Source organism: Phaenicophaeus curvirostris, chromosome 1 (assembly GCF_032191515.1).
Source record: "Phaenicophaeus curvirostris isolate KB17595 chromosome 1, BPBGC_Pcur_1.0, whole genome shotgun sequence".
NCBI lineage: Eukaryota > Metazoa > Chordata > Aves > Cuculiformes > Cuculidae > Phaenicophaeus > Phaenicophaeus curvirostris.
The window spans coordinates 198,011,370-198,026,136 of NC_091392.1; the positions used below are offsets into that span (position 1 = coordinate 198,011,370).

The 14,767-nt window shown below is 46.0% G+C and overlaps 1 protein-coding gene across 2 annotated transcripts in view; it reads right to left on the reverse strand.

The window, feature by feature from the left end:
* Positions 1-8,026, reverse strand: part of SESN3 (sestrin 3) — a 48,732-nt gene extending 40,706 nt beyond the window's left edge. For both annotated transcript variants that reach the window (XM_069883408.1, XM_069883407.1), the window contains exon 1: positions 7,915-8,026. In XM_069883408.1, coding sequence (XP_069739509.1) covers positions 7,915-8,013 — 99 coding nt within the window. In that variant the 5' untranslated portion in view covers positions 8,014-8,026. The remainder of the gene's footprint in view (positions 1-7,914) is intronic.
* Between the last annotated feature and the right edge of the window lie 6,741 nt (positions 8,027-14,767).

Sequence of the window (14,767 nt, forward strand, 5' to 3'; positions counted from 1 at the left end):
GGGTTTGTTGCTCTTGGTTTATAGCTTTACATTTTGGACCCTCAGAGACCCATCCTCTCCCTCTACCTGTGCAGGATAGCGTAGGAGTGACTCAAGCTGTTTCCATCACGGCGGTGCTCCAGGGGACCGGAAGACACAAACACCAAAGGCACACACCATGCTTTACACAACAGAAAGTTGCTAAAATTAGAGTCAATAAAAACAGAGCCAGGTTTTCCTGCTAGAGTTTGCAAATCACTTTGAGAAGTCCTTTAGAAATAGGCTCATCAGAGATTTAAAGCCAACTAGGCAACCATAAATTAAGCCAACTACAGCATGATGAGAATATTATTAAGAGCGATCAAACTATGGGAGACATTGGATTTTACAAAATCGGCTACTCCGTGACAGTCAACTTTGTTGATCAGTTTCCCAAAGCCTATGCAAGTTGATAACAAAGATGTTGCATTGTGGAAATAACAATGTGTTTTCCAAGCACAGGCATGGCAACTTTCATTTCCTTGCGTGCAGAATAGATTGAACCAGGTTGACTTTCCTCGTAACAGTAGAACATCCTTGAAAGGCCTCTTATTTCCACAGAACAGGTATCAGCATCTCCATGCACCTTTGTGACTCGTGGCAACACATATTTTAGCTTATGAGACCCGATATCAGACTATTTTTGGTTCACTTTTGGGCTACTTACCCACACAGAACAATAAAGTGAATGAAAGTATCTCTACTTTCTTTTTCTCTTTTTGGATATGACCTCAACTCCCTGAATCTAGGCTAGTGCTATTGTAAGTACGGCATCATTTAATGACATTCTTACATTTTTCTATCTTAAAACTAAGTAAAACTTCTGAAAGCACCAGATAACAGAATCATAGAGTAGTTTTGGTTGGAAGCAACCCTAAAGATCACCTCATCCGATATCCCCTGCCATGGGCAGTGACATGTCCCACAAGATCAGGCTGCCCAAGGCCCCATCCAATCTGGTCTTGAACACTTCCAGGGGCGGGGCAGCCACAACTCCCTGGGCAACCTGTGCCAGTGCCTCACTACCCTCATCGTGAAGAAATTCTTCCTTATGCCTAATCTAAATCTGCCCTCTTCCAGTTTATACCCATTCCCCCTTGTTCTACCACTACCAAGACTTTGTAAACAGTTGTCCACAGCTTTCCTGTAGCCCCTTCAGGCACTGGAAGGTTGCTATAAGATCTCCTCGGAGCATTCTCTTCTCCAGGCTGAACAAGCCCAACTCCCTCAGCCTGTCCTAGTATGAGAGGTGCTCCAGCCCTCTGATGATCTGTGTAGCCCTCCTCTGGACTCGTTCCAACAGTTCCATATCCTTCTTATGTTGAAGATTCCAGAATTGGACACGGTGCTTCAGATGAGATCTCACAAGAGAGGAATAGAGGGGCAGAATCACCTCCATCGACCTGCTGGCCACGCTTCTTTTGATGCAGCCCAGGATACAGTTGGCCTTCTGGGCTGCGACCACACATTGGCGGCTCATATAGAGTTTCTCATTGACCAGCACCCCCAAGTCCTTCTCTGCAGGGCTGCTCTCAATCAGCTCCCATCCTGTTCTGAAATCAGGGATTGCCTTGACCCAGGTGTAGGACCTTGCCTTGTTGAACCTCATGAGGTTCTCACAGCCCCACTTCTCCAGCCTGTCCAGATCCCTCTGGATGATGTCCTGTCCTTCCGGTGTGGCAACTACACCACTCAGCTTGGTGTAATTTGCAAACTTGCTGAAGGTGCACTCAATCTCTCTGTATCAGCACTGGTCCTGGTATGCACCCCTGAGGGACACCACTTGTCATGGATCTCCACCTAGGCTTTAAGCAATTGACCACTACTTTCTGAATATGACCATCCAACCAGTTTCTTATACACCAAACCACCCATCTATCAAATCCATATCTCTCCACTTTGGAGAGAAGGACGTTGCGGGGGACGTGTCAAAGGCTTTACAGAAGTCCTGATAGACGACATCTGCTGGTTTAACTGTGTCCACTGCTGTAGCTACCCCATCATAGAAAGCCACTAAGTTGGTCATATAGGATTTGCCCCTGGTGAAGCCATGGTGGCTGCCATTAGTCACCTACCCATTCTCCATGTGCTTTAGGAGGGCTTCTAGGAGGATCGGTTCCATGATCTTCCCAGGCACAGAGGTGAGGCTGACTGGTTCGTAGTTCCCAGGGTCCTCTTTCTACCCTTTTTAAAAATGGGCACAATGTTACCCTTCTTCCAGTTACCAGGGACTTCTCCTGATTGCCATGACTTTTCAAATGTCATGGAAAGTGGCTTAGCAACCACATTGGCCAATTCCCATAGAACTCTGCGATGCATCTCATCAGGTCCCATAGACTTATATATGTTCAGTTTCCTCAGGTGGTCACAAACCTGCTGATCCTCCTTTATAGTTGTCAGTGAAGACGAGGCAAAAAAGTTGTTAAGTACCTCAGCCTTCTCCTTGTCTGTTGATGTGAGGTCACCTTTTTCAACCATCAGTGGGGGTACGTTCTCTTTAACCTTCCTCTTCTGACTGAAGTACCTGTAGAAGCCCTTCTTGTTAGTCTTTACTTCCCTTGCCAAGTTTAGCTCCAGCTGTGCCCTGGCATTCCTGACCTCATCCCTACACAACCGGGCAGCATCCCTACACATTTCCCAGGTTATCTGTCCCTGCTTGCACTGCCTGTGTAGTCCCCTCTTGTTCTTGAGTTTGACCAGCAGGTCTTGACTCAGTCACGCTGGTCTCTTCCCTTTCTTGCCTGATTTCCTACATATGGGGACTGAGCGCTCTTATGCCTCATGGAAAGCATTCTTAAATATTTGCCAGCTCTGTCCTGCTCCCTTGATCTAGAGATCTAAAACAAATTATTGCAGAAGCTCATACCACACTTTAAATTTTCAGCCCAGATCTATTTATGCCCATTTTACATCCATCTGCTTTTGAGCTCATTTCTCCTCACTGGCTCTTACCATAGATGTATTTATAGACAGGGATCATATCCCCTCTCAGCCTTTGTTTCTGATGGTTTAAGAAAGCAAACTTCCTTAGTTTCCTTTTGCAAAATCAGTACTCCGTTTCTCTGAGCACCCAAACAGCTCACCTGTGTCCCTACATAATTGGGGTCCATCCTTCCTGGCCTCCCTACTCCCCAACGACACTGCTCTCGGGATGACAGTAAGCTGCTGGTCTCCTGCACACTGACATCCTCTCCCTGCCCCTTCCAAGGAGCTGCTCTTATAAAATTATAGAATCACAGAATGGTTTGGGTTGGAAGGGAATTTAGAGATCACCTAATTCCACCCCCTCTGTCATGGGCAAGGACACCTTCCACTAGATTAGGTTGCTCAAACCTCATCCAACCTGGTCTTGAATAACTACAGGGATAGGGCATCCACTACTTCTCTGGACGGCCTGTTTCAGTGCCTCACCATCGTAACAGTAAAAAATGTCTTCTTAATATCTAGTCTAAATCCCCCCTCTTTCAGCTTAAAACCATTACCCCTTGTCCTATCACAGCACTCCTTGACTAAGGGTCCCTCCCCAGCTTTAAGTACTGGAAGGCTGCTATAAGGTCTCGCAGGAGCCTTCTCTTCTCTAGGCAGGGGAGGTGATAACTCTAATAAAATTTACAAGTAACAAAAAGTCAAGTCTATAACACTTCCATTTCATACCACTGGATTTCACCCCAACTCTCAATACACCATCGCTCAAGGTCTCCCAGCTTTCTAGGAGATATATTTCTCTGGACCAACATTTACAACTTGTGCCGTGTGTGTCTCTTAGAGTCACACTCATGTCGCGATTCAGGACTGTGTTAAACCAAATGAGTTTCAAAACTGATCCCTTGAAAACCCACAGGTAGTCTCCTCTCAGCACAGTGACTTCTCCTTTCAGTACAGTCCACCACCATCCTCACTGCCCCGACTTCCCAATCACTCCTCTGTAATTAACAGGAACAGACGAACAGACAAAACACGTCAGATCAAAGGTCTCTATTGCCCAGCAACCTGTCGCTACTCACAGGCAACAGCAGACCTGTAACAGCCAGGAAAGCATACAGAAACTATACCGGAATGCACTGCTATTTCCTATTTACAGGTCTGATCTATTTTTTTCTGTTATTAAGTTGCCCAAATGCTTTTCAAACCCACTTAATTGGGATTTAGACCATTTTCTGCTACTAAAGCCCAAACTTACGCGATTTGCTGCTAGTGCAGCAAGGAGCTCAACCTTTGACATTACGTCAGATGTTTAATTAATGAAGTCCAGTTTTAGTCCATCCACAGCTTTTGGAAGAGGACACTAGCAGATGTCTTACCAACAGAAGACTACTACATTAGTCTAGCGTGACCTACTTTTGTCAGCGTCATGTCATACATATTTTTTTTCATGTCTGTATGCTTTTCTGTCAACATTCGCTTTAGAACTTGTACCATACTTAGACTCCTGTTAAAGGAGACTAGCATGGGGAGATAAGGAGCACTGAAAATTATGTCCATCGTATTGACAGCCTTCTCGTAGGATCACCTTCATTGGACAGGTCAGTGAAAAATGGGAATCAATCCTGGATTTTATATACCTTAATCCAGGAGTCCAGCACAGAGACCGGCTCAAGCCAGAAGGGTCAGCTAAGCTGGCTTCACATCCACCTTGCCAAGAGCTATGAATGCTTATAAACCACACGCCCCTATCACACATTTTGCTGGTGCTCTTGTATTTCCCTCACTGAAATCTAACACAAACCAAATATTTAATCCTGGAGCCACGTTTATGCACATTTTATTTTCTTTTCTATTGACTTGTATGTACATGTTAAAAGAACCTTCTACTTCACATGCTTTGCAGTTTGCAACTGAGCTTGGCAAACTCTCCCTATTCCTACATATCCTGATGTATCAGGATTTTTCCATTCCCTGAAGACTTGTTGCTTATTCCTAAAGCCTTTCTGAAGCAGATATTTGCTCAACGAAATACTGACTCCTTCCTATGTATTCTCTTCTTGCTTGCTTGGGTTATTAATTTTGTTTAGGCAGGAGAATCTTGGGTTTCCATCAGGCTCCAAATTCCCCCAGATCAACATCCCATAGCTCTCCAACCCAGGGACTCCCACACATGTTGGAATTTCAGATGTGAGAGCTGGAAACCGTCCCGGTCACTGCTACAGCAGCAGCTCTGGGCCACCTCTAGGAACAACTTGGCTGCAGCACTCCTAGACCATTTTAAGCACTTTTCCACACTGATATTGTCAGTTTCATTACAAAGCCTGCCCACCCAACCCCCTAAGCGGAGCTACTGATCTAATTTTGCTCATTCTTCCATTTATTTTAAGCTGAGTCAAAGCATCAGCCTTGGTCATCTGTTCAACAAGCTTACTCACCAAATCCAAATCAGCATCACCTATTACTGGTTGTCTTTTTTTTTTTTCCCCTCAATCGAATAATGACGTAGCTGCTTTATCTATGACTGTCTAAGCCCTTTTGATTAGCAGCAATTGTTCTGCAAGTAGATCTGGTTATTTAAAGTGCCCCATAACAATAAACCCAAGCGGAAATTGTATCTTTTTAATATGAAAAACCTTCCTCATAGGCAAATTTAACCTACAGATGCTTAGCAAGTTTCCAGCACTACAATAATAAAACTTCTCATAATAAAATGTAACTTTGATTAATTTGAAATTAGCTGAAACCTAAAGCACTGCATCTAGCTTCTCCTGTCTCCCTGTTGACAGAGAAACTTACCTTAACTGTGAAAATCACAAAACTGTCAAGACTAATTCAAATTTCTTTACAGGCCACCAAGGAGAAAGCTTGCTTTGCCCCTTATAACTCTGAAAGCAGCATTACCTAAACTGCATTCAAGTGGCTTCAAATGAATACTTAAGACTGAGGAGGGCAGAAGAGATTCAACATGTTTTAAGGCAAATCATTTTTCCAGTACATTATCACATGAGCATTAAAAAAATGGAACAACACCATCAAAAGAACAGATGAGGCAGCACTTATCTGAAGATTATTACACTTAGACACGGGTCAAATTTGCATCTCACTTCCACCAAGACTTTTGTTTTCCTGTTTTCTACTTGCATCCTTGCTAAGAAGGGCAAAAGGTTAAAATTTACAGTGATTTTTATGACAGCAACTTTTAAATAATTACAGATGTAGTCAGAACCTTTGTACTTCTATGTTTATTGTCCAGCCTAAAATGTAAATGTAACAACGTCCTCCTACAACCTCTGCAAGCACAGTACACCTATATTTCAAGAAGGTTTCACAGGCTGCTGCTCAGGTTCTTTTTATTTTCCCCAATTTTGCAACAAAAGTAGTCAAAATGACCACAGACAAAGCAAGGCAGTGGTGAGCTGCCTTCCTCAACAGACCTAACCAAGTGCTTATGTTCTACCACCATCCTCCCTGAATGACTTCTAAAAGATAGTAAAAATAAAATAAAAAAATAAATCTAATCTGGCAATTTTCCTGTTACTATAAAAGTAACATCCAGTCCTGTGGCATCCCCCCCAATATTAAAGAGGTACAGAAAAAGCCTTACCCGGCAAATTGAGACTAAGGCTTAAAGAAAAAAACATTCAATCATTTTAATTTAATTTTAGATCTACAAGTACTGTCAAGCACCACTTTATTTGTCAACATAACATTTTGATTATTTGGCAGAACAAAGCAAGCTCCCTCCCTGCTTTCTCCACAGACGTATTTGGCACCGGTTAATTTGTATGTCTTTAGACATATGTCAAGTCTGAAGCTGTTTCAGGCAGAACTTCTCTCTTTTAAGTACTTGTTTTTCTTAAAGCAGCAACGCTAGTGAGTTAAAGCCAAGAAGAGATTGGATCCTGCAACGAAACGGTTAAAAATCAGACTCTGCTGATGCTTCTCTGATCCATTACATCTCCCGCAAGCTGAGCTACGAGCTGAGCACCAAGTATCAACTGTAACATGATCCAAGAGTTTATGGAAAAAATAACTGCACATACCAAGCATGCACATTTAATAAGAGTTTGTTTCCATTAAAATATTCGGGAAACACGATTTTTTAAGATCTGCTTCTCTCCTTGAGCGATTTTTAACGTTCCTCCTCCCCTCCTCCCCTAAATCCACACCTCCTTTCCAAAAACCAAACCCTTGAAAGAAAAAAAAAAAAAAAAGGAGAAAGAAAAAAAAAAAAAAAGCAGCAGTCCTACTGCAGGGAAGAGAGGCTTGAAAAACAACTTTGATTGGCACTTGGCCTGACCCACAGAGGAAGAAAAACAGTTTTTGGACAAAGAGCGCAAATATTTGAGCTCACTGACTTATGGGCTTTCTTAGTATTTGCAAGAACCAACCTGGTGGAAAACGTACGGGGAAAAGATGGGATTAAAACGAAGGGAAAAGCAGGATCGCGTTCAGCTCCGGCCGCCTTTGCAGAGCTCAGCGATTTTAATTCATTGGCGCTGGGCGAGCACAAAGCCCCCCGGCTGGAGAGAGGGGGGTCTGGCTGCTGCCCCCCTCCCTCAGCACACGGCGGGGGGGGGAAACAGCGGCTTTTTGGGGTGGTTTTTTGTACATTTGGTGAAAGCTCAGCCTGCGGGTGCCCCGCGCAGAGCAGCAGCTCGGCGATAGATTTTGAGATACGTGGATAAACTTTCCAAGCGCTGCCGGGAAGTGCAAGCCCAGCACTCTCAGATTTATTTCAAAGCCGGGTAGACGAGGCGCCCGGGTTGAGTGGCAGACAGGAGCGCTTGGGCTCGAGGGTCTTTTCCAACCTAGCGATTCTCTGCACCCCGGGGGTGCAGCCCGGGACCGGGGGGGGGGGCAGCGTCAGCACCCCGGGGGGTGCGGGACCCTCCACACCCGCGGGGGCTGCGTGTCCCCCCGAACCCCCGAGCTCAGCATCCCCGCATCCCCCAACCCCAAACTCGGTACCTGTCTCGGCACCTTCCGGCAGTTCCCGCACACCCGGTACTGCCCGGCGGCGGCGGCGGCGGCGGCGCTGCCCACGGGCCCGGAGCCGAGGCGGTTCATGCTGTCCCGGGCGGGGAGGCGGCGGCGGCGGCAGCAGCAGCGCTGGCTCCGCTCGGCTCCGCGCCGCTCAGCATCCCGCGGCCCCGTCACCCCCCGCTCCGGGCCGCCCGCCCCGCCCCCCCCGCCAACCCCGGGGGCCGCGCACACCCCTGCGCCCCCCGCCAATCGGCGCGCGCCGCCCCGCCCCCCGCCGCCCGGCCCAGCCAGTCGCGGGCCGCGCCCGCCCGCCGACCAATGGGGAGAGGCTCGCGCCGCTCCCGTCTCCAGGCAGCCTAGGAGCAGGGGGGCGGAGCCGAGGGCGCGCGTTGCCGGGCGGCGTTGGGGATGGGGAGGGGGGAGGGGGCGGGGCCGGCTCCCCGGCGCGTGCCTCCGCCCGGCCAATCGGCGCGCCGTGTGCAAAGGAGCCGCGCGCTCGGCCCCGCCCCCGCGGTGCCCGCGGCGGGTGCGCGTGTCGGGACGGGGCTCGGCGGCCGCTCCCGGGGGGCCGGGGCCGCGCATGCGAGCGCGTTTGCCGCGGGTCCTTGGGATGGTTGGAAGTGATGACTCAGGTTTTCTAGGCTCCATGCTAATGCGCAGAGAGGGAGTGTGTAATTAGGACACAGAGAGAGAGAAAGATCTATAATCTGGAGAGAGTTGGGGTGTGAGCCTCTTTTTTTACATCACAGCATCGCTGCAGTTTTCCTTGTTGACTTGCTCTTCAGATTTTGATTTAAAATATGCATATATAGGCTTTAATAGGAGTACTGGTTGATGAGAAGCTCAGCATGAGCTGCAATGTGTGCTCACAGCCCAGAAACCAACCGTATCCTGAGCTGCATCAGAAGAAGCGTGGCCAGCAGAGCTAAGGAAGAGATTCTGCCCCTCTGTTCCTCTCTTGCGAGGCCTCATCTGGAGTCCTGTGTCCAGTTCTGGAATCCTCAGCATAAGAAGGATACAGAGCTGTTGGAAAGAGTCTAGAGGAGGCTACAAGGATGATCAAAGGGCTGGAGCACCTCTGCTATGGAGACAGGCTGAGGGAGTTGGGGTTGTTCAGCCTGGAGAAGAGAAGGCTCCGAGGAGATCTTACAGCAACCTTCCAGTACCTGAAAGGGGCTACAGGAAAGCTGGAGAGGGACTGTTCACAAAGGCTTGTAGTGATGGGACTAGGGGCAATGGCTATAAACTGGTGAGGGGCAGATTTAGACTGAGACATTAGGAAGAATTTCTTCACGATGAGGGTGGTGAGGCAGTGGCACAGGTTGCCCAGGGGAGCTGTGGCTGCTCCATCCCTGGAGGTGTTCAAGGCCAAGTTGGATGGAGCCTTGAGCATCCTGGTCTAGTGGGATGTCCCTGCCCATGGTGGGGGGAGGTTGGAACTGGATGATCTTTTAGGTCCCTCCCAACCCAAACTATTCTACAATTCTATGATTCTATGTTTCTAGTCCCTCCGATATCAATAACAGCTTGTTTATTACGTGATAAGCATCACATAATTCACATTGTGATAGATGACAGTGGAGACTGACTTGGGTTTGTTACAAAAGCAGAATATTATAACTGAAATTTCTAAGGATATTTGGGGTGTTTTCAGGGTTTCTGCTGTCAAAATGGTTGTAAATAAGCTGCTTGAGAGCTGTGATGTGCTTTACATGCTTTCATCCATGGGAATACTTTCTATTTTTGCCAAATGAAGCGTTGTGTAATTTAGTTGACTGGGTGGCTAAAAAGCACACAGTGCAATTAGTAATTTACATCTCTTGAAGAAAGCTAATTGAACCTAGATCTCTCTGTCTTTGGGAACGACTGAAAAGTTTCTCAGATTAGAATTTATCACTATAAGTAAAACCACATCCACAGCAGAATCCTCCTCTATCATTCCACTTCCATCTGTTTCCAAATGGATCTTTTCCTGAGGCAGAGCTGCCTTCAGCAGACAGGAGCACTGTGGAGTCTGCTATCTCCAGTCAAGTCATAGAATTGCAGAATAGTTTGGGTTGGAAGGGACCTTAAAGATCATCCAGTTCCAACTCCCCTGCCACGGGCAGGGACATCCAACCAGACCAGGCTGCCCAAGGCCCCATCCAACCTGGCCTTGAACATCTCTAGGGATGGGGCATCCACAGTTTCCCTGGGCAACCTGTGCCAGTACCTCACCACTCTCATAGTGAATAAATTCTTCCTTACATCTAGTCTAAATCTGCCCCTCACCAGTTTATACCCATTGCCTCTCGTCCTATCACTACAAGCCTCTGTAAACAGTCCCTCCTACAGGAATAGAATGGCAGAATCCCCTCCCTTGACCTGCTGGCTACACTAATTTTGATGCAGCTCAGGATACTTTTGGCCTTCTGGGCTGTGAGCACACACTGCTGGCTCCTTTCAAGTTTCTCATCAACCAGCACCCCCAAGTCCTTCTCTGCAGGGCTGCTCTCAATCACATCATCCCCCATCCTGTATTGAAACCAGAGATTGCTCTGACCCAGGTATAGGACCTTGCACTTGGCCTTGTTGAATCTCATGAGGTTCTCACAGCCCCACTTCTCCAGCCCACTCCTCAGTGTCCATGTGGAATGCATCCAAATGTTTCAGTCACAGGCAGCCATATGAAATGATAGGAGAGAAATAAATGGAAGAGTTGGGTTTTTGTTTCCCGCCCCCTCAAGCAATATAGTAGAAATAGCATCCCATCATGAGAAGAGAGTTTGCAAGAGTGCAGGTCCTTCTGTGCCATGTCTGCATCCCACCTACTACAGCATGGTGTTATTACAGCTGGAGTAACAAAGGAAAGCCCAACAGCTAAGTTCCATCATTTAATCTGAATGTAATGCTCAAATGTAAGTGAGCAGTATGAATGATGTAAACGGCTTTTTATTTACTGCTGAACTCCATGATAGGGTTATCTGAGATAAGTTTTAAAGCAAGCAGAAGAGGTTCAGAGTCATTATAGCCGCAAGCAATGGGGAGCTGACTCTTCAGCGCAAGTAAGAGCACTTTGAGTCATTTGTTGTCAGAGTGCCTGGCTCGAAACTCAAACCCATTGGCAAGGATGGTAGCAGGCAAGTTTGAAACATGGGAATGAGAATTATTTTGGTTGGGTTAATATTTAACATTGAAACACTGGCAAATATTCAGATTTCAGTAATAGCATCCATTAATTTATTTCCACAGTGGCAAGTACACATTACTGAACATCTTCAGAAATGTGGCTGGGTCCCATTCCTCTCCACTGAAATTATTTCTGTCTTGAGTGACAATTTCAGACCTTTGGCAAAACCCATTAAACCCAGGAAAAATTTCCATTAGCCAAGTGTGAAAGTTAGGCTGACTTGTACAGCAGTTTAAAATTTGAGAAATTTGAGAGCTAGTCTCCGTTCTGCCACAAACTCCTTGTAAATGGGGGTGGGATGTGTATGCCCAGATGCTCTGAGTATTTGGTTGAATAACCCTCACTAAAACCATAAGCACTTAAGTACCTTTGTGGCTCCCAGTCTTGCCTTTCAGTACTTTAGTGTCTAAGAAATGTCAAGAGAACCATAAACTTAGCAAATGTTTCATTGTTTTTGGAAACAATACAGCAAATTGAAGTTGCTTAAAATGCTTTCCTGCACCCAACAAAAATTCTCTTGAGTATTTTTTCTGAAGATCATTTGTTTCCTCTGCATTTTCTTTTTCTAAAGACTTTTGGTGCCTAATAGATACCAGAAGTGTACCTAACAGGGCCAGACACAGTGCTTATCCACTGTCAGTGGTAGATAATTAGTGTGTAGACTGAAACAGAATTTGCAAAGCATCTGAGCTCTGCTTAGATGCAATGTTTGGAAATGAACTGTTGGGACCCCTGTGGCACTGATCCTGTAAAACACCATGTCTGTGCTCAGCTTCCACCACCTGCACAGTCCTGCTGCCTGCAAAGACTTGTGTGTTTGTGCCTGGTTTTAAGCTCTTGGCTTGTTCGATCTCAAGTTAAACATGTTTTCCAGAGGAAAAACATCTCTTTGTGCAAGCTGGCTTCTTGGTGAACATATCCACGTCCTTGAAAGTTCTCCTTGTAAACTTATTTCTCAAAAGAAGCGTTGCAAAAAATATGCAGGGCTCTTTTCACAGTTATCCGACAGTTTTTATGATCCAGCTGTACCCGGTGCTGTGAGTTTCCTTCAGTTTTTGCCTAGTTACTGAGTCGTAAAGAAAGGCAGAATCCTGAAATTAAGAGGTAATTGAGTTACGAGCAGCCTGGCATCTTGACCTGCCTGGGAATGTTCAGGCACCCGTCAGTTCTGTAAACCCAGGCAGTTCTCTCTGCTGAGGTCACCTGGAGAGGCTGTGAGTTATTGCTGTGTGTGGGGAAGGTAAAGATCTTTTTTCTTGATGATATGGAGCACGTTGGCTTGAGACCATCCTTTCGGAGAGTTTACTGATCTGCTAAGGTAGACTTGCACAAGTGGTTACTGGTTTAAACAGATTTTCATTGTCAATAATCGTAACTTTTGCAAATTTTAAAAAACAAACACTATGCTGAAGCAAGAAGCCAGGAACAAACTTCCAAGGGAAGCAGGGTTTTCTCTGCCTCCTGAAATTATCAGATGGATTTTTGGCAGATGCATTGCAGCCAGGCATGGACTGCTGCCCTCACCGTGGGAGTGGATGAGACCGGACAGCCTTTGTTAGAAGGTCAAAGTTCTCTTAATGCCGTATGCAGCCTCCAGGCTAACATGGTTCAGACGAATCAGCTAAGAGACAGAGCACTCCAAACATCAAGCTGCTTTCATCCCCCAGAACAAGAACTTATACCACAGTTTAGGAGTCTGATACAAGCTTTGAATTCCTGCTGGGGCTTTGATATTTCTCCCTGGAGTTTCCTGAAGAGAAGGTTGAGAGCTGGACACAGTGCAACTCTACTGCCTCTCGAAAGCATTGTACCCAACAGCCATCAGCTGTGCAACCAGTCTGTGAGTGAGCACAGAGCAATAAGTATCTTCTTATTGCAAGAGCAATGAGAGGTTGTTCTGTAGATGGTCTGTACTTTATGGACCATCCTGCGTGTCCTGGAAAAGCCAGCCTGGATGCAACGTTCTGTGCAAGTGCTACAGGAGTGCTCAGCTAGTCCACATGATGCTTCCTCAAGATGTGCACCTACTGTACAAGTGTGCAGGAGTTTTGATGTTTGTACATTAATGCAACAGTTTTATGCTTCCTGAAAATGTTGGATTGACAAGATCAGTGCTGTAGAATTGAACTTGTTATGCAGTGAATAAGTTTGTGATTCATAGACCTCCAGCAGCTTGGAGGGAGAGGAAAGGAGGAGGCAGCTGCCGTGCAATAGCTCTGTCTGTATTTCTGCAATACTAGAAATCCCACATGAAATTAAAGACCCTCAAGTTTTGCTCAGGAACAGAGGGCAAGCCAGAGCAGCCAGTTCTGGAGCCTTACGTGCTCTCCCACTCTTGACTGTCATAATAAAGCGCTGTGTACTTGATTAGGTGAGGTGATTGACGCATTGCCTACCTTACATTTCATGAGCACATAAATCAGTCAGTAAAGCCGTATCAAATATGGATACAAAGAAAAAAAATAGATGTGGTATCTCAAGGCTGAAATTCCAGCCCATTGCCATTATGTTAGACAAGTGCTAGTGCTGCCTTAATTAAAATTATTTTTGTTGCACTGTTTTGTTATCACTTGCACAGGATTTATATGATGTTGTTAGGGCAAGGAAGGGCAGCAGATAAAGTTTGTGCCCTGAGTGATATTATGCACACTTTGACACTACAAAATGACTTCCCATCATTAGGATTACAAATCCTAATTTGCAAAATGAGTGTTCAGATAATTATGTGAGACACCAGGATGTGATGGTTTGTAAAATTATTCCTCGAGGGTGGGGGTACACGCCTTTTCGTTTGCAGCATTTAAACCCTGACTGGATGTGCACTCAGAATTATATTTATCGTAAGAAACAATTATGGCCTGGCCCAGGAGAGGTTAGCTCACTGGCCTAATAGGGCTCTTTATTATCTAATTTCTTTGACAGTTAAATAACTCTAAAAAGCATTAAATCACTACCCAACCAAGAAACCTCTCCTCCTCTCTCAAGTTCTTCTGTGTTTTTCAGGATAATTTTCTAAATATATTTCAACATGTTGTTTACTTCAGCTCAGCCTTTTGAGACCACACTGGCAGTGCTGGAAGCCTGTAAATAGGGATCATCTGGACAAACCAGGTTATGCTTCAAGATAACTGAAATATTTTGGCCTGGGCACATTTTGGGAGTGATAGAGTGGGGAAATGCATCGATTAAAAAAAAAATCTGAAAGGCAGGACAAAGGTAGCCTGCTACTATTCCCTGCAAAAGGAGAATTACAGGTAATCCTTTGCAATATATTCATATCAATATTGAAGGTGGTCCTACAGAACAGATTTAATAATAGCGTCAGGACTGTCTTTGGTGACAGAAATGCCTCTCCCCTCGAGGACTGGAAATGGAGGTCATGGAGCGGATGTGGATGCCTGCGGCTGTATGTGTGGAGCAGGGACAAGTCTGAGTCTCAGCACTGTCTGCGCAACCGCAACATGAAGCACCAGCAGAACCACTAGGAAAGATGTATCCGCAGTTTCATCCCTCTCCTGAACATGGGTGCCTACATCAAAGCTGAAATTATGACATCTCTGTGAGATGTAGGTGCCCACCAGTGCCTTGGGTCTGGGTCCATGTGGCAAGATTTCTTTGAGAAGACAGAGAAGTACTGCTAGCCTTTGGTTGGGAAGTGGGAGCTCCTGC